At 37.3% G+C, this 27917-nt stretch overlaps 1 protein-coding gene and 1 long non-coding RNA gene across 2 annotated transcripts in view; one reads left to right on the top strand and one right to left on the bottom strand.

The window, feature by feature from the left end:
- Positions 1-11606: 11606 nt before the first annotated feature.
- LOC131554187 (uncharacterized) lies at positions 11607-12872 on the bottom strand. The gene is made up of 3 exons (XR_009274357.1): positions 12821-12872; positions 11853-11922; positions 11607-11740 (listed from the first exon to the last, which is right to left on the bottom strand). It is a non-coding gene; the product is annotated as an uncharacterized LOC131554187 (long non-coding RNA).
- A 1601-nt stretch (positions 12873-14473) lies between these two features.
- Positions 14474-27917, top strand: part of lsamp (limbic system associated membrane protein) — a 200415-nt gene continuing 186971 nt past the window's right edge. The window contains exon 1 of the mRNA XM_058745324.1: positions 14474-14844. Within this exon, the coding sequence (XP_058601307.1) occupies positions 14604-14844 (241 nt within the window). The 5' untranslated portion in view covers positions 14474-14603. The remainder of the gene's footprint in view (positions 14845-27917) is intronic.

The following is a 27917-nucleotide window of genomic DNA, read 5'->3' as shown; positions in this document are numbered from 1 at the left end:
TACAAATAAATAACTAAAGTAAAACTAAAGCAACCACACATAATTTTGCTATACTTCACCATGGTATTTGTAGTAAAACTGCTATACTAATGGTAATCAATCCGAATGACACGCAATGCACGCATACAGAGCGTGTGACCTCTGAAACGCCCAGATATACAAAACAGACCCTCCCACCTCTGTAATAAACACAGAGATGTTAGTCCCGTACGAATTGGTACATGAAAATCGCAGACGTCAGGTGATAAGAATCGAAACTCAAACGTAGTTTAGGAAATTAGTCCCGTCCGAATAGGGCTTGAATATAAATCCGTCAGTACTTTTAGTCTAAATGTGCACATTTAGAAAATGCTGATATATATAAAGATGTTTACAAGAATAAATCTTAAGACAATACCTTTTGCATTGTATAGAAAGCTACAAAAAAATATATATTCTCTGTTTTATTTCATGATCATAATTCACATAAGAGCAGAAAAGTTGCTTTATTCACTTGCTATCTGAAGTATCATTTACACAAAACAGTAGAAATGTTGTAGTTAGGTATTAGCATGCTAAATTTGATATCCCATGCATGTTAAGGCTGTTAGATCTGCACTCTCTGAAATACTGAAAGCGTTCCATATTATTTTTGTGTCACCTCTGTGTTAGGCATAAGGTCATTTGCTAAGTTTAAGACTAGTGTGTAAAGCCTAGATTAATATTAATAAAGTCTTTGGGTGTCAGTATGGAAGGCATGTTGTAGTAAACTCATTCCCGCAGTACCTCAGGAGCTGCTTAAAAAGTTTGATGATAGACAAAAAAAGCAATCTACAGAGCTTTGAAAAGCTCAGCCGCTCGACTCTGAACCCCACGGAACAGCAGAACTTCCTGTTCCTTCACACAATGACAAATGAGCCGCTGTCTCCGTGCTCCTCTCCCATTCCACTCATGTGCTCAGAGCTATATATCATGTTTGTTGTAAAAGACCTCATAATGCCACAACCAAATCTGGTATTAAAGAAATTTTTCAGTGATGAGTATGAGCATAATCTCAAACTATGTTTACCATGGTTCATAATGACGATGTGGTAGAATAAGACTTTCTATCAGTAATTCGCTGGAAACTATCGCATACTAAAGCAGGGTCATTCTGCATTTTTTCCCCTTTTATTAAACATCTGTTAGAAATATAGTCCTTCTTTTTTTGCCTTGTAATGATGATCTTAATGAAGAAGATTCAAATCAATGCCATGTTGACATTTTTAAGTAAAGGTTATTTGGAAGGATATGTGCTATGGAAATACATACAGCTTGATGTGAATTCAAATTTGGACCAGAAAACCTATAAACACTGTCATAATGAATAATCATAAGTGCGCATATAAAAATAATAAGCTCATACCTATTTGCATTTATATTTGTATATTTAGTGAAATTATTTAATACATTATTCATTAATAAACTTGCATACAGTGGTTACTTGTGGAAACTTTTCTAGGTAGGGCACCACAACCAACAATTTTACCATACATCTCGGAATGATTTATTCCAGTATAACGAAAGAAAAAGTATTAAGACTTGAAACATTTTAAATAAACTTAATTGTTTTACCAAGTTCAAGATTGAGGAAGAATCCCACAAAACTATATTTTCTGCAAGCTTTTTTCTAGGTAAATTAAAACATACAGTTAAGTCCATATACTGTATACAGGTATTTGGACACTGACATATTTTTCATAATATCGGCTCTGTATGCCACCAGAATACAATTAAAATAAAACTAACAAGTTGAAATTGAAGTGCAGACTTTAAGCTTTAATTTAAGGGGATGAACAAAAATATAATATAAAATGCTTAGGAATTACAACCTTTTTTAGACACAGTCCCCCATTTTCAGGGTCTCAAATGTAATTGGACAAATAAACAATCATAAATAAAATGTTCATTTTTAAAATTTTATTGAGAATCCTTGGCAGGCGATGACTGAAGTCAGCAAAGACTGGGTTTCTTCTTTGTGATGCTTTACTGCAGCTGACTTCAGTTTGTTTGTGGATCTTTCTGTCTGTAGTTTTGTCTTCAGCGAGTGAAATGCAGCTCAATCGGGTTGAGATCAGGAGATTGACTCGGACATTGCAGAATATTCCACTGTTGTACCTTCAAAAACTCCTGGGTTGATTTTGCTGTATGTTTTGGGTCATTGTTCATTTGTACTATGAAGTGCCACTCAATCAGCTTTGCTGTATTTGACTGAATCTGTACAGAGAGTATATCTCTATACACTTCAGAACTGATCCGGCGGCTTCTGTCTCATCATCACTGAACACCAGTAATCCAGAGCCACTGAAGCCATGCAGCTCATGATCACACTGCTCCATGTTTCACAGATGATGTTGTGTGCTTCGGATCAAGAGCTGCTCCAAAGCCTTCTCCAGACTTTCTTCTTCCCGTCATTCTGGTACAGCTTGATCTTAATTTCAGTGTTCAAAGAATGCTTTTCCAGAAGTGCTCCGGCTTTTTTAGATGTTTTTTGTCAGTCTAGTCTGGTCTTGTTTGCAGCTTGTGGTGAAGCCTCTGTATTTGCTCTGGTGAAGTCTTCTCTTGACTGTAGACACGTCTGTCTCCTGGCGAGCATTCTTCTCTTGGCTGCATGTTGTGAAAGGGTTTTTCTTTACCATGGAGAGGATTCTCCGATCATCACCACTATTGTCCTCCGTGGACATCCAGACCTTGGCTGCATCCGAAACCGCCTACTTCTCAACTATATAGTAGGCGAAAAGCAGTAGGCGAGCGAATAAGTATGTCCGAAACCTCAGTATTCATATTAGAGTAGGCGAGAATTACCTGGGTGATGTACTAATTCTCGCGAGATTTGGACGTGCGTCTACTTAAAGTGCGTCCGAATATGCATACTTACCTACTATATAGTAGGGGAAAAGCAGTAGGCGAGCAAAGAAGTGTGTCCGAAACCTCAGTATTCATAAAAGAGTAGTCGAGAAGTTCCCGGATGTCCTACTGCTTTAGCCCAGATTCTTGAGTGCTCATCGATGGATACTTTTCAATCCCAGAAGCCCACGGGAGATCAATACGTCATCATCGAACGTGATGGAGAACAGCGACGCGGGTGTTTACAAATGTGAGTATTACAAACCAAAAACACGGTTTCCTGTGTTAAAATCATATTTGTTGAGCTACTGTAGAGTAAACTGTTGATTTGCTTAAGGTGTAAAGACGCTAGACAGTAATGTTACAGTATATTTGTGATTTTGCTGTAAAAACATGTCTCATTATGTATAGCGAACAGGGGAGCTCCTGTAAACACATGCACGTCTCCAGAGTGCATTTACATAAACCATATACATCTTAAAGACGATTACTAAATGTCTGTTTAATATGAGGCAGGAAAATTTACTAAAAGAATTACAGATGAGCACATCACAACATGAACACACATCTGAGTGAGTGATGTATGTGTTATTATGTAGAATTCACTGTCAACACTGCTTTACATGAATGTAATGTAAATATGCAAATCTACGTGGAGTAACCAAACCTAACTTATCTGTTTTATTTGTCCATTAGTATTGTAGATAAACTGAGGAACATTTGTGTTGGATAAAAAGTGAGTTAACACATCAGCAACCACCTCAACATGTAAATGCAGTATTGAGCAGATAAATCACTGGTCACTGACTCTTGTCTGATGTTACAGAGACACACCAGTGTATATCCGCTGAAGACTGACTGATGGAGGAATGCTGCCATCAAAGGCTTTGAGTGAGTACACTATAGAAATGAATAAAACATATTTTAAATCTTAAGGTGTAGTTTATTTTGGGTTGGGGGGAACGCGCACACACACACAAGGATTGAACAGCATTGAGGCAAGTAAATAATGACTGAATATATATATGTTTGAAGAAATAAGCAGCTTTATTGAGCGTTTGTGCCAAGGCACAAAAAAGCATTTACATTTAAATTTTTAAATTTAAATTTATTAATTTTTTTTACATTTACAATTATGCATTTGGCAGACACTTTTATCTGAAGTGACTTACAATGCTCTTATTACAGGGACCCCAATCCCCCCGCAGCAGCTCGGAGTAAAGACACCAGTGGTGACGACTGTGGAGAGCAAACCAGCAACCTTCTGCAGACCAATTCATTACACCACAAAAGTAATGAAGCTATATAAAAATTAGCATGTAATTGTAAATATATGAAATTTTAATTTGTGAAGAAATGGAATGCTGACAACATGATATGTAAAATGTTTTGCTCTGTGTAAATGTGTTACAGGTAGTTGTTCTCATAGAGAGCAGCACACAGATGTTTGGAGCAGACACAGCAGCAGCCAGATTGTCCCGCACGCGTTCTTCTGCTCTTGTTCAAGATTGTGTGGTACGGGGAGCCTCATCCTCTCATCCATGATCAGATTCCGTGTGACTGCAGCAGTGAGGGATGGACGGCAGAGACAGGTGAAGGTGGAAGTGGTGGTCAGCTCCTTCATCAGAATAAAGCTGCAGAACTGGCTCAGCTGTGTTGAGATGCTGTAGGATGTGGGCTCACCGTCTGTAAATACATGATTGCTAGAACAATATGTTTGAATAAAGCTTTGTTTCATGTGTTGTTGACTTGTATTTATTTATTGTCATGGTTACTTTTATTTACATTTTACTCATTTATTCATGTTTCCTGTTGTTGTCAGTAAATAAAATATAATTGTTTCATTAACACATGCATTAATTCATTACTTGTCTGAAAACTGAGATGTATTCACTTTGGCTGCATTTGTCTAGTGTGTGTAGTCATGCATAGCTGTGGCATATGAAAAAGCTAATTACATTTTACTTGTTTTACTTGTTTCACATCTTTCGATTGTAAAATCAACAGTCTTCTCCAGAGATGAGATCTTCTGAGCTGATCGACGTCTCTTTTATGCAGATATTACAAACATTGCAAATATGGAGGAAAACGTACTAGGTAGGGTTGTGGATTTATAGATGCTATGAGGTGTTTGTGCGCCTGTTGCTCTTATTTTCCTTTTATTATTATTACTGAAGAACATACAATCTCAGGGAAATATGGTAGTATCTTTAACAATGAACAATCATAATGACCAAAAAAAAAGAAAGAAAAGAAACTAAATAACTATAATGGGTTTGCGTACATCATAGTATAATATTATACACAGGGAAAAAAGATTGAATATCTTTGAATAATCATAAAATTCATATAATCATGTAATGCATTAAAATTGCATTTGCTTTTGTTATTTATAAGCCTCAGGGATGAAACGAGAGAGATATTCAACCAGAAAAAGAGGACAACAAGGAGATTTAAGCCAGTTTTACGTGTGGGTGAACAATTTTGCACATGAAATTAAGAAATTAATAACATATTCAAGAGATAACGATTTATAATTTATTTTTAATAAAAATATCTTTAAGGATTAAACTGTGGGTTAGTCTATATTAGTAGTTAAAAATATAAAAACTTAAATCAACCCCAAATTTATTGGTTATAGCCTACTACAATCATAAGGGCAGCTGTTTCTTCAACAAGACCAAAAATGAGCAAATTTCATCAACATCAAAATTTACAGATAGATGAATTAAGCCTGTAAGAAGAATGGCATCTACGCTAATATTTGTCTGTTTCTTTCCTATTCTGTTTCTCAGTCCGTATCCGATCAGATGGTGGATCAGCACCAAGAGATGATGTCTGCAGCCCTGATCGTCAGCGGAGACCAGGACACCTAGATGACCCCCAGAGACATATCCCCAGCGAAAACCTAGATTAAAATACATTAAAACTAAAAAATATAACAAAATAACTAAAAATATAATAAAATACCTAACTACATAATACTACTATTGTTAGAACTTGCAACAAAATTAAAATAGAAATATAAACTTTTGAACTGCGGGTTTCGTCTGGTCAGAGGAGAACTGACCCCCGACTGAGCCTGGTTTCTCCCAAGGTTTTTTTTTCTCCATTCTGTCTCGGAGGGAGTTTTGGTTTCTTGCCGCTGTCGCCTCTGGCTTGCTCAGTTGGGGACACTTAATTTCTAGCGATTATCGCCGATTTGATTGCACAGATACTATTTAAACTAAACTGAGCTAGACAATGACATCTCTGAATTCAATAATGAAATGCCTTTAACTGAAAATTGAGTGTTTAATCTTATCATTATACATTACTGACACTCTATCCTCTAATTTTATACTGTTAAGTGCTTTGACACCATCTGTATTGTTAAAAGCGCTATATAAATAAAGGTGACTTGACTTGACTGTATCTCATATCTTTTAAGTTTGTGTTTGTTATAACGTCATAAATCACATGATAACGTAAACATGGCGGACCGCATTCATACTCAACGAGATTTGGCTGTAGAGTACATACTCTTTTAGCGCTCGTTAAGTAAGTACTTCTTGAAATTAAGTACCTACTCATTGAGTAGGCGGTTTCGGATGCAGCCCTTGTTATGTTTCTGAGTTTACCAGTTTTCTCAGAATGTACCAAACTGTTGATTTGGCCTCCCCTAAAGTTCCTGATTGTTTTTGAAGCTTAACAATTGTCTGTTTCACTTGCATGGAGAGATCCTTTGACCATATGATGTGGGTTCAGAGGAACAGCTTCCAAATGCAAATGGCACCCTTAGAATCAACTCCAGAGCTTGTACCTGCTTAATTGATGTAGAAATAACAAAGGAATAGCCCATGCCTGTAAATGAAACAGCTTTTGAGTCAATTGTCCAATTACTCATGGTCCCTTGAAAAAGGGGGAGGTACATATTAAAGAACTGTAATTTCTTAAACTTTCCTCCAATTGTGATGAGAATAACTCAGTGTGCACTTTCAGCCCATATTCATTACATAACTAACTTGAATATGTTTCAGTCAACAGCTAAAATATTTAAAATTGTGCCTGTCCAAATATATATGGACCTAACTGTATATCATTTTCGTAATTCACAATTTATGTATACAGTGCAACAGCAAAAACTGTGAAGAAAAAATAAATGTTAAATATGTATAGAGCAATTTCTATATAAATAACTACAAGTCAAGCTGCAATACCAAACAGGACCATACAGAAATGCCAACAGACCACTATAATAGTTGGCTTAAAGGGTTACTCCACCCCAAAATTAAAATTTTGTCATTAATCACTTACCGCCATGTCGTTCCAAACCTGTAAATGCCTCGTTCAACTGTAACATTATGAAGCTACGAGAATACTTTTTATACGCAAAGAAAACTAAAATAACTAATTTATTCAACAATTCCTCTCCTCTGCGTCAGCGTAGTACCATTTTGGAGAATGCACATGGATGCGCTGTTTTCCTTCAAATCAAAGTGTAAATACACGTAGAAAACGTATCCGTGTGTCGCGGCTGACACAGAAGAGCATACACAGTCCAGCGCATATTCTCCAAAAAATGCTTCTGTATGAGTTTTTGTCTCATATTTATATCATATGATAAGCGATATCACACTAACAGGGAGAGCAATAGCCTATCACACGAGTGTTTGTCCTGAATATAAGGAGTGCAAATGTGATTTTATACAACAGTTCAGTACATAAGTTAATATTATTATATTTTATGCACAATATTGTTTGTTTTTGCTCAGTTTTGCCAACAAAACTATTAGATATAAAGCCACAGCAGAACTGTTGTGCATCTCCGAGCAACACAGCGGTGTTTAGTTTCTGAATGAATCCATGTTTTGAACGAATCGAGTGAATCAATGATTCAAAGACCCATTCATTCCATTTACTGAATTCCTGAATTAATTAGCCATTTGAACGAATTGAATGCATGAATAAAGGCATAAAGACATTTACTGCCACCTGCTGGCAGTTTTAGTTTCTTATTTAGAGTATTATTTCATAAAAAAAAAAAAAACAAGAAAAAACATTAAAGGGATATTTCACCCAAAAAATGTACATTGTCATCATTTACTCAAACCTGAATGACATACTTTCTTTTGTGGAACATGAAAGAAGATATTTTGAAGAATGTTGGTAACTAAGCTGTTTTGGTTACCAATGACTTCCATTGCATGAACGAAAAATGCTTCTAAAAAACTTTCTCAGATTATCATCTTTTATGTTCCATAGTTTGTTTGGCCTAAATATAGTAAGTACAGTTTATTTATATAGCACCTTTCACATATAAGGAGTCACAAAGTGCTTTATAGTAAGAAAATAAAACCAAAACAAATTTAGTATCAGCTGTACAAATTCCACAAAATGTTTTTGTAATAAATTTAGTTAAATCAAATAAAATATTTATTTCTAAAACTACTGTTTGTAATGTCTATTTAATACTTTCTCATTTAACACAAAAATAGCTTGAAATAATCTTTTGGGGGTATTTTCACAGCCAAATGTAATCTGCGATTAATTAGATTAATTAATAGACACATCATGTAATTAATTAGATTATAAATTTTAATCGACTGACAGACCTACTTGACAGACACGCATCTTCAGTGAGTGTCCTTTATAAAACACTTGTTATCAGAGAGCACACATAACAGTTACACTTTAAACAGATTGTTTGCACACTAATAATAACAGACTCATGCATCTAATAGTGTACGATTGCTGGATGTCACTGTAATCATCTTTACCTCCACTACAATCATCATCCATCAAAACTTTACTGGTGAGAAACTAGTTCCCTTTATTCAGCCCATACAGACTAGTCCTGACTTCATATTTCTTATTAATAGAGGTATGTTTGTTCCCACCAATCGCTGCACAAATTAAGGTTACGTATGATGACGAAAGCATGTTAGGGCTAAAATTAAACCTACTAGTGAGATTTTGAGAGAGAAAATGTAAAATTGTCTAGGTAATATTAAGAAAACAATCACAATGGCACAATAACTCATCAAACATGTGAGTAACATCTCCACAACAGTCACAGCGGTCAATGTCATTTGGTCTTGTCCTAGCGAAATAAAATGATACAGATTATGTACATGAAACAATCACGTTCCTACTGTCGTCGAATGATTATTCAGATATAAAACTGATTTTGTCACAGAAGAGGATGGATGCACCAGTGAAGAATAATTGCTGTTCTCAGTTGGAATCAAAAACACAGTGGCTAAAACAGCCGCTCTTTGCAGAAAATCACTTGACTATCTCTCTCTCTCTCTCTCTCTCTCTCTCTCTCTCTCTCTCACACACACACACACACACACACACATACACTAATGACCCGGTTTCAGTATCAGAGCAAGAGAAAGAGAGAGATGGAAAGAGCAGTGCGATTAATATGGAGAGAGCGCACTCAGACTGGTTCATGCTGTGAGACGCCATAAACTCAAACTCTTTATAAGGCAGAATAAAGAAAAGTCTTCCTCCCACTGCTTTCTCAGAAAAACAAACACTGTAAATATTTGTAAGTCTACATAGAAATGCGTTTGTCCTTGAAGCCATTCTTTGAGTCTTGAATTATTTACAGTGCGTCATTTCAGTTTTTAAAGATCTCTGAGAAGCTCATGCACAGCCTTGAGGGATGAGCACTGTTCACAAAGAACAAACACTTTCTCCAGCAAAATTCTCCTGCTGTCATAAATATCATTCAGCACCTGCACAACATCACAGGAAATGCCACAACAAGGGCCGATTTGTGCAGTTTTGTCACAGTTATGCCTAACCTTTCATGCCTTAGTGTTTGTAGTAGTGCACAATGATTCAAAAGAGTCAGAGTCAAACATGCAGAATCTCTAATGGCCTCTAACATGCCATCAAACACTGAAGATACTCCAAACTCTTCATCAACACTGGCATTACAGTCTGTCGTGACCATTCAGAGTAGTTTATTGGATAGCCATGCAAGAGAGAGAATCAAAGATTTTAGTCAAATAGTTGATGGAGAAAGCCAGAAAGACTATTGCCTAGTGATTCCACTTTTCAGTGTAACAGCTATACGTTTCCTCTCATGAACAAATATCTCTCTGAGTGATATGGACAGCTTTTCCTTTTTCTTAATACAAGTTCATATATTTTCATTTTGATTCAGTGTAAAATGCTGGTTTTAATTTGATTTTTTTTTTTTTATGTTGCTGAATACAACAAAGTTTTTAATGTTCTGCTCATGAATTTCATTGAATGTAGTGTAAATCATTGCTTAATTGTAGAATGGAAAACTGTAATTTGGCAATGTGTTAATGAAATAATGATACAAATTACAGTAGCTTTCCTGGCTACACAATGATATCTGTAAATGCAGACCCATAGATGAGGTTTATTACAAAGTCTATGCACAAACATCTTAAATGATTGAGTGGCCTGTCTATGGCTATATTTCTGAAAGATTTATTTATGAATTGAACTGAAGAATTCAAATCAAATTGATTATTGTAGTGTAAATAGTGCAAGTAGTGTGTTCACACTGAAAATTCCAAAACAAAAAAAGTGTACTTTAAATACCCAAAATAATGCACTAAAATAAATGGAAAAAAAGTGCGTTCCAAATGACGCACTATGTACTTATGCATGATGTACACTGTAAAAAATGTACCATAGAATTTACAGGATGTTACTGGCAAAAAAGTTGCCAATAAAATCTTGTAAAAATTATGTTAATTGCTGTAAAATGGATTACAGTATAATACTGCAAAGCAAATCACAGTTAATTGCTGTATGTGAAATAAAGTAATTTGTAGTATTTTTTACAGTAACATTGAATTAAACTTGTAGTTTATATTACAGCAATAATTTGTAATCTCACAAAAGTACAGTATTTACCTGGCAACAAAAGTTGCCAATAAAATCCTGTAAATACCCCTAAATCCAAGATGATGTTGTAATAATTTAACAATGAAAATGCTGCAAAGAATAATTTTAACAGTAAACTGTAAAATACTGATTTAAATGAATTATCATGAGAACTATCTTAATACATTTACAAATGAATAAAAACCAAGTCAAAGATGTTGCAAATAAATATTTATTAAAACTGGCAGAAAGACATTGCAAGGCTTTTACTGGTAAAAATAAAAATGTCAGTCTTTCAACAGTTAAAATCTTATCATAAAAATAACATAGCATCACAAAATAACTACAAATAACTGTTATATCACAAAAATAAGCCATATTCTGAGTAGAACATTTACTTTCTATAAAAATTAAGGTCAATCAACAGAATTTGTATAATTTTGGTTAAAGGATTAAAATAAAATGCTGGAATCAACATTATACCACAAATTCTGTTGTTTGAGCTTATGTTATATTAAATTTAGAATATTCCTGCAAAAGACAATTTAATAAATACATACTGAAAGTCCATCAACTTTCTGAGATGAGCACACACATGAGGGTTGTCCCTCTTCTCTGAGACCTTTCCACTTGTTTTGCCTCCATGTATCCGTCTTGTATCCAGTGAGTGTTGTGATTCCAACAAAACATCTGCACATAAAAACAAGCAGAAGCTTTAGAATGAAGTTCAGTATTGAATGAAACTAGCTCAATAAAATAAATGTAAAAATGGCACTTATACAATACAATCAGCATTTACCAGTACTTAAACTAAATAAGTAACCTTTTTCACAAATGAAATTACTCAAGTAAAACATGTTACCTTTGAAATTAATTCAAGTGTGTAATTCAACGCCTGCTCCCGGGACGCCAGACTGAAGTTGTAATAAGACTGAAAATCCAGCCGCAAAGTTGAGGTATGAATTCACAACCATGTGACCCTCGAATAGGCCTAGTCAAAAGCCACTGGCTACACCTGAAATGAATAAATATATGCAATAATGTAACTTACAATACAGTATTTCAATATAAAATGTAATCTAAAATACAAGTTTATCAAATGATTTACAACAGAATTAATACATTACCTAATATAATCAGCTTCAGAGAGTCTTGAAGCATCAAACATTTCTCCACATCAGCTGCTATTCTTTGCACCTACAAGAAATAATGAAAATTATCTTGTGATTTAAAAAAAAAAAAAAAAATGCATTTACATAAATGAGACCAAAATGAACACCCAAAAAGGCATATATTTTAAAATAAACTTTTACATTTGATTAATAAATTCAATTATAACAATACATTGTAGAACTGTACCACCAATAAAATTAAATAATTTATAATGCAAAATTACAACTGTGTTATGACATTAATGTTTTACATTAATTTTTGAAATTACAAATAAGAAACGTTGTAAAAATGCAGTAATACTTTTTAAACGTGAAACTAAACTGCCATTAGGTGGCAGCAAATAACTTAATGAGTGAGTCAATTGAGTCATTCATTGAACCGATTCGTTCAGGATGCTGAATCATTCAGTAAAAACACCGCTGAGTTTTGCTTTGATCTTCGTTTGGAACGATTTTCGTTGGTGAAATAAAACAACAGTCAATATTATGTCTAAAAAGTAAGTAATTAATGTTAACTTATTGTTTATTGAACTACGTAACATTTGCAATCGTGATAATCAGCAACAGATCACTTGTTATGCTACTTAATAATATCATGTGTTATAAATAAACTCAACAGTTTGAACATTTACCTCATGTTTCTTCCGTGAGTTTGTGTGCTGTTAAGGTTTGTTTTGATGTTGAATGTAACATTAGCAAAATCAGAATCAGTCTCGCGTTTCGATGCTTCCCTAGTTATTTTTTTTATTTATTTAGGCATTTAGCCTAACTATGCTATGATAGCAATTTCCATCTTACTGCACATAAGTTACCAAGGCCGCTTGTCTTGTGTGATAGCAGGCTATTGCACATGATATCACTTATACATTAACTTAAATAAATATAAAAGGATATATTTCTTAAGTAAAATTAAGTGAACTTACCAGGAATTATGAATAAAGCCTCTAATCTTCAATCGTTCTGGCACTGCTCCAGTCACTGGATTTCAGATTTGAACGATGCGCGCGCAATCCCATAATGCCACACTACAGTAAAGTAGTGTAAAAAGCAGGAGCTACAGTGATAACACCTGCTTCTTGTAAATTAATTACAGTTGACATGGAAATATACAGTTAACAACTGTAAAACCTTATTTGACCCATAATGCATTGCGAATTACAGCTACATCTTGTAAAATGTTTAAACAGTAAAATTCTGTAAACTTTTGCTGTAGAAACTACAGCAATTTTTTACAGTGTACTCAACCATGTAGTGTATGAATTTTATAAGGTTATTTTGTCCTTAATAATCGGACTCTGATACCCCTGACCCTTCGCATCGTAATTAATGTTGTGACATAAAAAAAAAAGTGCATAAAGTGTCCAACATTCCACACTTTGTTTTTTCGGTTATATAAGTGCATCATCTGGGTATTTAAAAGTGCACTACTTCTTTTTGGAATTTTCAGTGTGAACACGCTACTCGCACTATTTATACTACAAAATGTCACAGAATATTGCATAAGTACGCAATTTGGGATGCACCTAAAGTGTGCAATGTTGGACGCTTCATGCACTCAGCTGTCGCAGCTTTAATTATGTAGATGAGGGGGAGGGGCTATCGGACTCTGATAAATGACAAAATAATTTGATATAATTCATACACTACACAGTTGAGTACATAGTGCAGAAGTAGCCTACATAGTGTATAGTGCACCATTGGGAATGCAGCTCTTCAGATCCACTAGAACTCGCAAATCTGTGATTTTATAAAAGTAAAAATTCTTTTCATCTAATCTTAATATTGTGTCATGTTTATCAAAAACAAAACTGTTTAAAATATGGATCCCACTTTATTGTTATTTAAACGGTCTATCCTGATGTTCTTACAGGCACTGTAAGCAGCACATAAACGTATTGAATAAACAGTAATTCTGGTTGCTACATGTAAAACATAAACGTCTGTCTGAGGAATATTACGCCTAATCCACTTCGTCTGCAACAAAGTAGGCGACCTCTGCGCAAACCTCACTACGGGAAGCAGAAAGTGTCGTTTTCAACTCCTCATCGACTGCAAGCTGATCGGTTAAAACCAAGAATCGAAGCTTAAGCTCAGGACAGAAACGCCAAAGCTGAACTATATAAACGTAAACAAATGTAAAGAGGCTCGTGGGCCACCGCGCAACATATTATCTCCCTAAGCAGGGTTAAAACTACAAATAACTTCGACATTTGATGGATGATTAAATTAAGTTTCTAAGTTTAATGTTACTCTTGACAAGTACGAATTTATTTCCGATGTGAAACTTGAAATAACAATGTGTGCATTTTCACTCAAGTTCACTCTTAATGTTATCGACTTGACAAACTCATCACTGAGTATAGTGGATTTATCTATGGCAATGAAAAAACATCGCTCCATCCATGTGCTTTTGGAATATAATGTCTCTTATATTATCCGACAGTATTTGTTAGCTATTAATGTTGAAGTCATCACGTGCCTTTCCAAATAAGGCGTTAATAGACTGCAGCTCTTTTAGATAAAAGCAGCCTCACGCATACACGATGTTCTTCTAGCTTTAGGAATGCAGTTTCCCTTCGATGTTTTAACAGACTGGGTCGCATATAATAGTGGATGGTGAGAGAGATGTGTTCGTGAGAATGAAAGAGGACAGCAGACCTGTACGTGTCTTTCATCATTAATGAGCTTCATTCGCGTTTTCGTTAGATGGCAGCAAAGCACCAGAGAAACATCAGAGAAGCTCTGCAGCATCCGCATCCGAACACAAGCGCGAGCTGCTGCTGTCATTACCGAACCGAACCGAACCGAGCAGAACACACACTTACACACACACAAACACACACACGGGGACGGGCAGAGCTGTATTCATTCGAACCAGACGAAATGAGCTGCTTTTGGATACACTCGGTCCTCATCCCGGGATTCTTCGTACTCTTCGGGTTTGAAGGTAAGATCTGATGATGTGCTTTTGTCATGATCTTTATTTCTGAATGCGCTCGTGAGGCGTGTGTTCATGGCGGTATAAACAGAGGATGTGCCACAGATAACTTCTGTCCACCTCACTGTGATGCTTCTTCAGAGCAGATCGTTCTCGATCCCTGAATACAGATGGCATGCTGTTAATATCACGTTTCCCCGAACGCGCCTCAGCTCATTTGGTTTCTTTCTACTTTCTTCTGTCTCCGGGTTGCCCGTCGTGCTGGAGTTTGTTCAGTGAGTGTGATTCAGACACGAATTAGCTGATTATTTCGCGGATGGACATTGATCTGAATGTAGCGGCGCGATCAGGAACAGCACGAGATCTCTAGATGTCGAGATGATGAGCGAACGAACGGGATTTTCTCGTGATTGTTGTCTGAGGGCCAGCGACTGATGCAGAACTACACCTGCATGTGTCCTTGCAGGACCTTTGAACCTCCAGAAGCTCTCAAACAGGTCCTGCTGTCAGTACGTGGTTCAGAGCAGCTTTCATTGGCTCAGCTGGAGGAATGATGTTGAGGTGTTGTCTGCACACAAGAGGCCCTGGAGCTCTCCAGAACTCACTGATATTGTCTCGTTATATTTTTTTTTAAAGGTGTAGTTTGCTGCTTATGTGTGTTATGGTGCCAGAGCAATAACTTTTTTTCTTTCTAATGTTATTGATGAAGCTGCTTATGTCCATTAGTGCTATTGATTTGCTCTCAGGATAAAGAGGGCGCTCATTAGGATGCACAGTAACTCTGGAACCCACAGACACTCAATTATCTCTCATTTAAATTACAGCAAGGCTTTACAATGTCATTACGAGAATTTTTTTCTTCCATGAAGTTACCGTTACGGACATGAACACAAGCAGTAAAAGCAGCTGAAGCTAACAATGTTTCTTTTGATTATAAAGAATGAAGTGATCACTAGTTAGATGGTGTTGTGGGACATATGTGTACAGGTGTAGAATGGTGCATGTCACATTCCCATTCTGCTTCTGCGTCTGCTCCTTTTCTTCCGGTTATCCATACGATTACATGTCGATGTAACTTAAGTGCGCACCTAGAATGCTTCTCGATTCACGAGGTAGCTGTAGTGATGAGGGAACAGTGACTAATTAAACCAAAGCTTTGTATGTCTCTGTCTGTGTGCACAGGATGAGCTGCCAATAGGGGTCTCTGTTGGATCAGGTCAATATGGGGCTTCATCAGAAATCATTCACTCATTTACACATACTGTAGAATTCCTCAGGATATAAGCCTACATTCTTGCTTCCTTTAGCAGCCACAGGAAAGTACACATGTTCATGAGTTAGCAGGACTAACGAGTTATATTGGAAGAATATGTTTGCCCCTGAGGTTTGTGATGCTTGGTAGAAAATCATACATACCTACATGCTAATTCTGTATCACTCAGGTTGTTTAAACAGAGTTCCAGAATGCATTCGTTTAACTGTAATAATTGTACTGTGTGTTGGAATGTACTTGGAGAAGTAGTAGTTCCCTTTAATTATTAAAGGCCACCATGTGAAACACGTACTCATCAAAATCACATTCTGGCTGATTCTTCTCATTCAGTTCTCCACAGTACATTATTACAACAAAGAAAAGGTTTCATATTGTAATGGTAACATGACAGTAACTTACTAATCTCCACATTTCTCCATTTTGACTATTGTTTTGTAGAGCTCTTATCAAAAATCATGGCAAATGATTTGCAATATTTACGCTAACATTCCCTCATGGATTGATTTGGCCCTGTGACTGCATTTGCATGCTGTTTAGAGATTTAGAGCTGTAGTCATTATCCATTCTGGTCAGGCAGCGTTTGCTTTTGATGGGTGCAGAAGAGAACAGGGAAGGAAATGAATTCTGCTCTGGGAGCGACTGATTCCATTTGGCTGTGCGTTTATTGACTATCTGCAAGGTGCTCCAGCAACCACAGAGGTTAGAAAGCCCACTCAAACCATGACCGTTAGTTATATACAGTCAGAGGCGATGTTGTGGTCAATCCCCAGGAATGCTACTGTTTTACTAGTATTCATTGGTAATGTCAACACTGAACTGCATGCGTCTGTTTGGTGAAGAAATGAATCGGCTGGGTATAACTCAAACATACTGAGCAGACGGAGTGTTATGTTTTCTGGTTCTTTTAAATGATTCTGAGATAGTGCCGAAACTAGAAAACCAAGCAGAAGCCGAACCCTCTCATGCAGTAGTACTCCTCTTCTAAATAGCATGCTGTGGTTGAGTGTTTTTACGATTTGGTAATCGTGATTATTTTTCAGATGAATTGGGTTTCCTCTAGTGTCAGATTTCTTCAGATATAAACTGTGGTCGTCCTTCTCTTGAATCAGGAGCTGTTCAAACACTGAATGCTGAATCAGACGCTGTGGTCGTGCCGCTTCGTTTCTGTTGTGTTTAATTAGTGGCAGGAGCTCAGCTGACAGCAGCGGCTAAAAGCTCGTACTGATTTCTGTCAGGAAAGGCACAATCGATTGACGTCGTTGTGGTGATTTGCAGAAGATTGACTGACTTCCTGTTTGCTGTCTGGATTCCGACTGTTTGTTTCTCCAGCATGTCACAGACTGACATTTATGATTTTGTTGGTTAGCATTAATACGTGCAGTCCATATCATGTACTTTTGTCTGTAGTATGGCGCGAGGATGCCATTGCCGCGGCTCTGGTGCGACGCTGATCTATGGATGGGCCTGGTGACGCACACCTTACACATTATGTGTTGACAGGCACATTTATCAGCTCTCTAATTAAAATAGATGAATGAGATTAGATCAAAGATTAAATAGATTATGTTAGTTGCCAGAAGGAGAGATCACTTGACCTTTTTTTAACACAAAAGTGATTAGAATAAATGGTAGCTCAATTTCTAACTCTGAATGAGATACGGCTAATCCCTAATTTTTTATTTTTAAAAGTGTTTTTCGTTCCTCGTTCTGTGCAGTACATCTCTTTAAACAGCACATAATGGTAAGCTTCTGATTTCATACTTTATTTAGCTGTTTCCAAATCTGTGGAGTGGAAGGGAATGTTCATATAGTGAACATGGCATTTGATTTGCTCTTCTCTAAGAATATAGATTCTAATAAGCGCCATTACAATATCAGCAATCATGTCAAGTTGAATAAAAATTTGATGTAAAGGCACATCTCTCTGAACAAGAGAAACAGACACACAACAGGAGACAAGCGCAGAGAGCCGTGTCAGCAGGAACATCCTTTGAGATTACTGATGATCATGTGATAACACCAACAAATCATTTGTAAATCCTGTTAACAGGATACTAGAGTCTAGTGTTCAGAAGAGCAGATTTTGGGACTCGTCTGTGAGCGTGTCCGTGAATGATTGGGCACTCCGCAGGTTCGTCTAACTTGCCTAACCCTTCCACCTCTGTCTTGTTAAAGCGTCTCAGGGGATCGCTGGCCCAGGACAGCAGCAGGTCTCACACAGACACGAAGAACAGAAAGCTCCTGATGTTATACCACACAGCGTCAGAGGAAGAGCAGGCTGAGGGCGGCAGACGCAGTTGCCATGGCAACCTGTTGAAATGCACAGCAGTGAGGAGCAAGATGCTCTAGAGCGCCAGATCAGCCGAATGTAAACGCAAACATTTGGGGGTCACATGATGTGGTCTTCACACCTACACCACAAGTCTTGAAAAACAAACTAAAGGCTTTACTGTTTATTAAGTATTCTTTTGTATCAGGAGTATTCAGCTGAAGGTCTGAAACCGTATGAAAGTCTGGCCTCAGCTGTTTAAACAGTCTGCAAGAAAGTGTGACTGTGCGTCTTTTCATTATTGTAAGTTGCATTGAGTAAGAACTAGAGCTATATCATAGATATAGCAATATGTGGTTATACAGTGAAGAGTATTCATTGTTTTATTTCTACATTTGATTATTCAATTTCTGTTTCATTTATTACTTGCTGTACCTGAAAAAGCGCAGTTTAATTCATTTGTATCTTTGGTAAATTGTTAGCATCTTGGCTGGTGCAGTGATGAGTATCTGAGCTGTAAACGTCTTGAGATGCGCTGTTATTGACGTGACGTGGACGCACCGGTCGCTCTGTCAGAGCTGACGCTGATGTAGAAGGTGGACTGTTTCGCTGATGAGAGATCAGCTGCGTTAGATGCTAAGCATCCATCTGCTGTGACAGGAGAGATCCATATGGTTGAGTTTCCAGATGGTCTTCACACCTGAGCATGAATATTCTGCGTGACAGTCGTGGGTAAGCATGAGACTCCTCTGACTCTGAACTTCAGTTATTCCATCCGGGTTCTTCTGGAAACACGATGGACTGACTTAAATGAATCTGTCAATCAGCTTTTAGAAGCAGCTTATGGAAATGAATCATTCAAACAAACTGATTTGTGTGTTCATTCAAGTATGCAGTGTGGAGAGCACACTGAGTTGATTGATTCTTATCTGAGCAGCTTCCAGGATGAATGTGTGAAGATCTTAAATGCTTTCAGCAGCACAAAATTACATCTTTACAGTCTTTTATTTCCCATAATCTCTCTCTCTCCCTCACACACACACACACACACACACACACACACACACACACGTCTGGTTTGCTATCATTGTAGGTACTCTCCATAGGCGTAATGGTTTTTCTACTGTACAGACCGTATATTCTATCACCCTACACCAACCCTAACCCTAACCCTTACAGGAGACTACAGGCATTTTTAGATTTTCAAAAAACTTCATTCTGTGTGGTTTATTAGCTTGTTTCCCCGTGACACGAGTCCCCATGAGTCTGTGTGTGTTCAGGTTTAAGTCCCCACCTGAATAGAAAAACAGGTACACACACAGTTGTATGTCTGAGGTGTGTGTGTGTGTGTTTATACAGGCTTGAGGTGAGGTCCAAAAGGTCCTCACTAGTATAGTAAATCTTGTTGAACACAAAACAGTGAGCCAGACCTCACTAGTTAAAGTCTTATCGTGAATTAGTCAAGTTAGTCAAACCGTGTTTCTATTTCAATCTAGTGTTTTGTGGAGGCTTCTGTTATAGTTGTTTAGTGGGTCAGGCTATAGAAAATAGCATTAACCTGATAGAAAAACAATGTGAGTCTATGAGATGCCCTCACTAACAATCATAAGTGTGTGTGTATGTGTGTTGTGAGTGTGTATGTGTGTATGCTTTTCTGTGTGTGTGTGTGTGTGTGTGTGTGTCAGTGATTATTCCTGAAACACACAGTAATGTCGGTGCTGCACGTGTTTTTCTGTCTCCAAAGACAGAAGCCCAGAATAAAATGCCTGTCCTCTTTCTCTGTCACTCTCATATGGATGTAGGACACTAAACCAATGAATGTAGAATTAAAAGTCTGAAGACAAATCAATAAATAGATTCACTTATTAGCATTTTTGGCAAAGAAAACGACTTTGGCAAAACTGTTGGAAAGCAGGTGTAAATATTCATGAAGTGAACCTTCCAGGATGAATATTCATGACTGGGCTGTTTGGCTGATTTTGATTATTGATTTAGATGAGACGTCTCAATATGTGTATGAATGAAATTCTTGTACTGCTGGAATTAATGCAGTAGATACAAACACAACTCAGAGCTGCGTGTGTGCGTGTGTGTGTGTGTGTGTGTGTGTGTGCACCTGGTATGTCTTGAAGACCAAATGTCCCCACAAGGATAGTAATACCAGTAAATTTTGACCTTGTTGGGTCAATTTTTGGTCCCCATAAGGAAACAAGCTTAGAAATCATACAGTGAATCATACAATCATTCTGTGTGTGTGTGTGTGTGTGACTCTCTTATGGAGCTCCTTAAGTTGAATGACACTTTTTTTTTACGTCACTGTTTAAAAGTTAGAGATCAGTATGAATGTCTTTATGTTTTTGAAAGTAAATTCTTGAGAACACCAAGGACAAAAACAGTATTGCTGTGAAAGACTTAAAGATGTTAAAATTATGTCAAATCTTCATTTCTCCAGTCCTTCAGTGTCACATGATACAAAACAAGGGCTGATCTCAGTGAGCAGTATGAGGTATGAGTATGAGGCTCTGCAGAGGACATTGTTTCTCACTAAGTGTATCATTGCATTTTTCATGGAAAGTGATATCGAGTCAGTTGACATAAATCAGGTGAGTTTTGTATTTTTCTACCTTGGTATATCCTGCGTTAACACCTCGGCCTCCATATCTGCTCGCCTGAGTCTCTGCACGGTTTGTGTACCAATTTAAATCTAATTTGCGCGATCTGATGTGAGCATTAGTGAATAATTGATGTGATGTCGAGCCACTGAAGCACATCAGCAAACCAAAACACTTGTGTGGTCATAGCAGGAGGACTGTGGGCTCTGATTGTGATTTAATTTGGACTGCAGAGATTGTAATGAGTTTGTAGCCCACTCAGTATGATTATGCAGAATTCGTTTTTATTTAAAAAAGCACATAGATGTTTACAAGAGTTATTCTGAATGAAAAATAATTAATATTTTCAATGTACATATACAGTATATTCAGTGGTTCTAAAACTCTGACCAAGTAGATTTGCTAAACGTCGTGACGAGCAGGGAAGGAGTTTGCGTTGTTCATCAGTCTGTCCTGTGGAAACAAGAGCAGAGAGAGTTAGGAGATCACAGATGATCAGAGATGACAATAGAAACTGTCAGAAGAGATTCAGCATACACTGTGTTTGTATGTCTCATAACCCATCTGTGATCAGAGCTCAAATTGTCATTAAATGCAGTAAATTAGTATAAATTGTACCTCTTAATCGATTGAAATCTGCTATAGATAAGACTTTACTGTTTGATTGAGTCATAAGTGCTCATAATAGTAATAATAGATGAGCGGATGGCGGTTAGATTCTGAAAAACTTTGATTAGAGAATGGAGAGTTACCAACGAATCTGGAAATCTGTTTTTGTCAAATGGAAGGACACTCCATCATGCACATTAGAGTTTGAGAATTAGACCACAACTTGTACAACAACAAACCGCCCAGCCCCACTCAAAAATTAAAAATTAGAATGACTTTTTATGGTAATTATATAATGCTTCAAATGCTGTCAATTGGGCTTAAGTTATACTGATCCAGGAACTTTCCTTGAAGCTTGTTTGATCTAATGTTTGCTGTGTTGTTTTCTTGTTCTGAGCACCTGGATTCTCAGCTACTTGCCCTGGTGGCTCTTGTAAGGACCTTTTTGTAAGAAAGTGTCTGCTATGGATGAGCGACGTCCCTCACAGATGTAATAATGCTGGAGAGGAACAGGATCAACTCTCAGTGCAGTTGGGCTCATAAATAGACTTGATAAGCACTGAGCTCATTTATATGCTAATTCTCTAAAGCAACATGTCATGCATTCGCTGCTCTCCACTCCAGTGGACATGAGAATCCAGCGTCATTGTGCCGTCTGAACTCATTCAGAGAGGAGCGCAGAGGAGCCTGGAGATCAGAGACTCACGACAGATCAATCCCAGAGACAAGGGCTTCATCACACACACTTGCACGGAACAGCAGGGGTTAAAGGAAGGCCAGGAAGGAAAGGTTACAGTATCACGCTCTGATCTGCTAAATCATAAATGGATATCCTAAATATTAACATCATGATTTTTTGCAAAGCTGCTTTTAAACAAAGTATTGTGAAAAGCGCTATACAAATAAATTTGAGTTGACTATATTTGAAACCTGCAAGGGTTAATACAAGAGCATAAGAAATGCCTCCTTCACTTCAGACCTCGACTAAATTATTGATTACTTAGTACTTACTACCAAAGGGTTAGGTTAACAAAACTTGAGAGAATTTACCACGTTTAAAAAATATTGACAGGTAATTCCAAACGCTGTCCATTATTTTGACAGTGGAGAAAAATTAAAACAGCTCAAGCCCAGCACAAATCAGTTGTCATTTTAAGTATATTGTGTATATGCTTCTCTCTCTCTCTGATATTTGCCTGAATTATTACTGTTAAAGCAGGAATAGCATATTTGTGAGCTATGTTGGTGCTCAAGGCCAAACTGTTGATTTGTCATTTTCAGTTATTGAAAATGGTAATGTTGACTATATCAAGATGAATTGTACATGCACACACAGAATGGCAGAAGTGCATAAATGAATATGGGAAATAAAAAATAAAAAACATGATGGAAATTGTACAACTCAGTCCATCAGTCAGGTGAGGATAGTAGGGTTTATAGTAGCATGATCTCTATTACCTGTGACCATATTTACAAGACGTTTGGAGAACGGATGGATGGATGATCTGTAGTAGAGCTATTAATGTTTTCAGTCTGTAGCTCCATCAGCGCTCTATTGAAACAGTTCGCAGTGTTGGTATCTCATACCCAAGTGGTTAAACACCTTCACAGGTAGGAGTGTTTTATGTAAAATCATGGGATCTGTGTGAATCTTGCTGAGCTTGATCTACAGTATCTGTGATCAGAGAGACTGTCAGAGCTCCGGCTCCAGTCAGAGGATCTGCATGTGATCCCCGAGGACCCCTTCTCCGTGTGATCCCTGAGGACCTGAGCACCAGTTCTCTGTGTGATCCCCGAGGACCTGAGGACCTGAGCACCGGTTCTCCGTGTGATCCCAGAGGACCTGAGGACCTGAGCACCGGTTCTCCGTGTGATCCCGAGGACCAGTTCTCCGTGTGATCCCCGAGGACCTGAGGACCTGAGCACCGGTTCTCCGTGTGATCCCGAGGACCAGTTCTCCGTGTGATCCCCGAGGACCTGAGGACCGATTCTCCGTGTGATCCCTGAGGACCCGTTCCGTTAACACTTTATTTTAAGGTGTCATAATAAAGAGTAATTACCTAATTAAGTAGTGATAGCCATTGTACTTACATGAAATAAAATGTACTTACCATGTAACTAAGTTATGGAATAACCTGTAATTACAGTTTGTAATTATGTACATGTAATAGGCAGCTACTGTTACACAGCTACTTGTACACTTAAGTACAATCTTGATACACTTTATTTTAAGTAGCTTATGCCTGTGTAATATTCTGTAATTATAATGTAATTAGAAAGGTATTACATGTAATTTAGCTGTGTACTGGTGGGTTAAATCAAACTAAGGTGCAGCTGGAGAAGGTGTACAGTATAGATACACATGAAATACACTTAAGTACAATCTTGATACACATTTTAAGTAGCTTATGTCTGTGTACTTGCATTTATAATTACGTTGTATAAAGTCTGCAACACATATGTAACAATCTTTTGGTTACATAAGTAGCTGTGTAACAGACTCTGTGTGTAACAGTAGCTGCCTATTTCATGTACATAATTACAAACTGTAATTACAGGCTGTTCCATAACTTAGCTACATGGTAAGTACATTTAGTTTCATGTAAGTACAACGGCTATTACTAAGTACTTTACTAGGTAATTACTCTGTATTATGGACACCTTAAAATAAAGTGTTACCCCTGTTCTCCATGTGATCCCTGAGCACCGGTTCTCCATGTGATCCCCAAGGACTCGTTCTCCGTGTGATCCCTGAGTACCCGTGAGTCACTCAACCTGCTTTTCATTGCTGCTAGAATCAAGTTCAAGGCTTTGACACTGGTTTCAGGACTGTCTTTGGAAACACCTTCCTCCCGCAGCTGTCATCGAGCGCCGTCTTATCGTTCCTTCACAGCATAGTCACTCTCCTAAACCTTCACCCTCTCCGCTCCTCTGTGGTGGAACAAGACTCTGAGATCTGCTGAGATCATCATGACTCAAAAACAGCTGAAGGCACATGTTTTCCACAATTGCTTAAAAGCTTAACCTTAAACCAAGGCACTTCACACAGCTATGCAAAAATTCCTCTTCTTTGCTCTTCACCTGCTCTAGCTTGTGTCCTAGTCTAGTTTTCTAATAAACCTGCCATTGTACATTATGAGTATTGTTTGGCTTTGTAACAAATTGCTTATGCACCAGTTTGGATAAAAGTTCTCTTATTTTCCTCTTATTTTTGTCTTCAGGCGTATGGAGCTGCACTCTTGCAGTGCAGTTTAACTGTAATCTCTTTAAATGCCTGCTGACGAGTTTTCGTAGTTTCTCATAAGCTCATAAGATGATAACCCCTGCTCCGTAAATAATAGTGAGCAGCTGACTCCTGAGATTGGTGTAATATCAGGTAAACCAGGTAATATAAAGGCCAGTGAAAGACTAGCTGTTTTACCTCTACTTTTCTTTACTGTGTCCTGCAGGATTTTGGGAATTCTGTTATTCCTGCAGAGTGTTTCAAACCAACAAACCTCCATCCATTCAGGTCAAATGGTTCTCAAAAGAGTGATGCTTTATCTAACTGGACATCACTAGCTGAGCAATGTCATGCTGTATGTCTGTAGTGTTGCTAGCATGAACAGTACAGTAGATGACTGCTGTTCTCTTTTTATTATGGCGATGTTCTCACTCTTTCGGTTGAGACAGCTGTTTTGCCGTGGGGCTACTGCTAAATAGAGTTGCATTGTCTTTTAGGCAGCTCTGGAGAGCGAGTTATCAAAGCGGCGCGGTTGCTGTGAGGCGATCCATTGAAATGAAGCCTGTGTACAGTATCTGTTTAGAAGCACTTCATGTAGTTCGGGTCACTCGAGGATCTGCTGGAGTGAGTGTGCTGAGAGTGGCAGCTTCAGATGGTTCTGTATCTGCTGAGTCTCTTCCTCGCTCTCTTTCTCTCTGTTCATCGTTTCAGTGAGCAGATTCTGGTTTGAATCACATTGATGAAGGTAAGAGCTGCTGAGTTTGGTCGTATATTTCATTTCTGAAATTTTCTTTTACTCCACCCCAAAATGAAAATTTTGTCATTAATCACTTACTCCCATGTCGTTCCAAACCCGTAAAAGCTTTGTTCGTCACACAATTTAAGATATTTTGGATGAAAACCGGGAAGCTTGCGACTGTCCCATTGACTGCCAAGTAAATAACTGTGTCAAGGCCCAGAAAAGTATGGAAGACATCGTCAGAATAGTCCATCTGCCATCAGTGGTTCAACCGCAATTTTACGAAGCTACAAGAATACTTTTTGTACGGAAAGAAAACAAAAATAACGACTTTATTCAACAATTCGCAATTTTGGAGAATATCCACTGGACGCAAGCAGCGTGTGCTGTTCTGTGTCAGCCACACAACACGGATACGCTGTTTTCTTACAAATAAAAGTTTAAAGAAACGTAGAAGACATTGTTATTTACTTGGCAGTCAATGGTACAGTCACAAGCGTCCTGGTTTTCATCTAAACGAAGACGAACGGCGCTTTTACGGGTTTGGAACGAAATGGAGGTAAGCAATTAATTACAAAATTTTCGTTTTGGGGTGGAGTATCCCTTTAAGACTGGTTTTGTGCTCTAGGGTCACATATATCAAAAACCCAGAAACAATGTACTCCAAAAAGACCAAAAAAAAAAAAAAAAAAAAAACACAATTACAAAGCAGCACTAAAATGATTATTTATACCTCTTTTATAACATATTAAAGAAGAACATTTTTTTCTTGATGGGATAAACCTTTCCATATTTTAATACCCCTAAATCTCATCAAGTATTGACCCTGTGAATTTACTTTAAAATGCTTTCTAATTTGCTCTGGAATGTTACCCTCACCTGAATATATCTTATACGTGAAAACACATTTGAAAAATATTAATATCATAAATAATAAGAACCTGAGGTTTATGAAATGAAGAAGCAGATGAAGTATATGCATTTGATTTTGGTTGTAATCCTAACAAAAATGCTTTTGAAGCATAAACATTTTTTGAAGAGTAGTAGGAAACGTACTCACCCAAACTATATTACAATATGAAAGATGTGAATAAATTATAGTAAAGTGCAACAAGACACTCTGTAGTAACAAGATGCCTTATTATACGGGTAGATTTATGTATTTTACTGCTCGTGTAATCAGCTTGTTCCCTCCAACTCAAAGTTTCATCAACAAAAACTCCCAAGAATTTTGTATGATACTTAAGGCACCTCAATAGACTCGATTGTAATTTTTGATAAATCCTTAGGGTGTTATTTTATACCACTAAAAATAATACAATTAGATTTTTTATATTTAAAGATTTTTTTAAATTACACCAATTATCATAAGCAATTAGACCATAATTTGCATTCTTTATCAATGAATTGAAATTTGAGTGAGAAGCATAACATCTACATGTGGAGTCATAGCGGCTGCGTCCGTTCCTATGGGCTCTGATTAGATAATCAAGAATGAGACACAGCTAAAAACAGCCTAAACATATTCAGGCTGCTACCTAAATATTTACTGGGCTGGATGTTCCCAGAACAGTGTCTTAATCCACAAGAACTCTATAAACTGCCCTATTGGCTGTGCAGGACGCTGAGGACATAAACCAGAAAGACTGGATGACCTGTGCACTTGATTTACCCAGCAGATACTGATGCTGCTGATTGCAGATAAACTCTGAGCAGCTTTCTTAAAATGTCAAAAAATCACAGTTCCGCTTGTCATTTTCCTCATGGTCTTATTGACGATCCGCTGAGATTTGACAGATCCAGTCGTGAAATTTAAGGCTCATTGCTGAAGATAAACAAAATGATAATATCTGTGAATATTTGGGATTCTGTTAAACGATGGTTAGGGTTTTATTTATTGTAGTTATTTGTGTGTTTTGTGTAGTGATGCATGATCAAAGCTCCTAACATACAATAGTTCACCGTTTGTTTTACATACTATGGAAGTCAATGGGGACCGTCAACAGTTTGGTTACCACATTCTTCAAAATACCTTTTTATGTTCAACGGAAGAAAAAAACAGTTTGGAACAACTTGAGAGTGAGTAAATATGACAAAATTTTCATTTTGCTGTGAACTTACCCTTTAATGCTCTTTACTGTAGTACAGTGAGACTTTAGAGGGATCTGGAAAACATCAGTTGATAATCAGAAGTCGTCCTCCTCATGTGATGCTCTTACAGGATCTACTTCAGATTCAAATCTATGAAATGGAGAGTAAATCACATTAGAGGAAAATAAGTATTTCTGTCTAGAAACCATTATAGAGCAGAAGCCTCAGAGCTTGAAGCAGTAAAGCAGAGTAAAATTCAATGAACT

The sequence above is a fragment of the Onychostoma macrolepis genome, chromosome 15 (genome assembly GCF_012432095.1).
Source record: "Onychostoma macrolepis isolate SWU-2019 chromosome 15, ASM1243209v1, whole genome shotgun sequence".
Taxonomy (NCBI): Eukaryota; Metazoa; Chordata; class Actinopteri; order Cypriniformes; family Cyprinidae; genus Onychostoma; species Onychostoma macrolepis.
The sequence above is the reverse complement of the archived record's forward strand: the minus strand, read 5'-3'. Positions and strand labels throughout refer to the sequence as shown.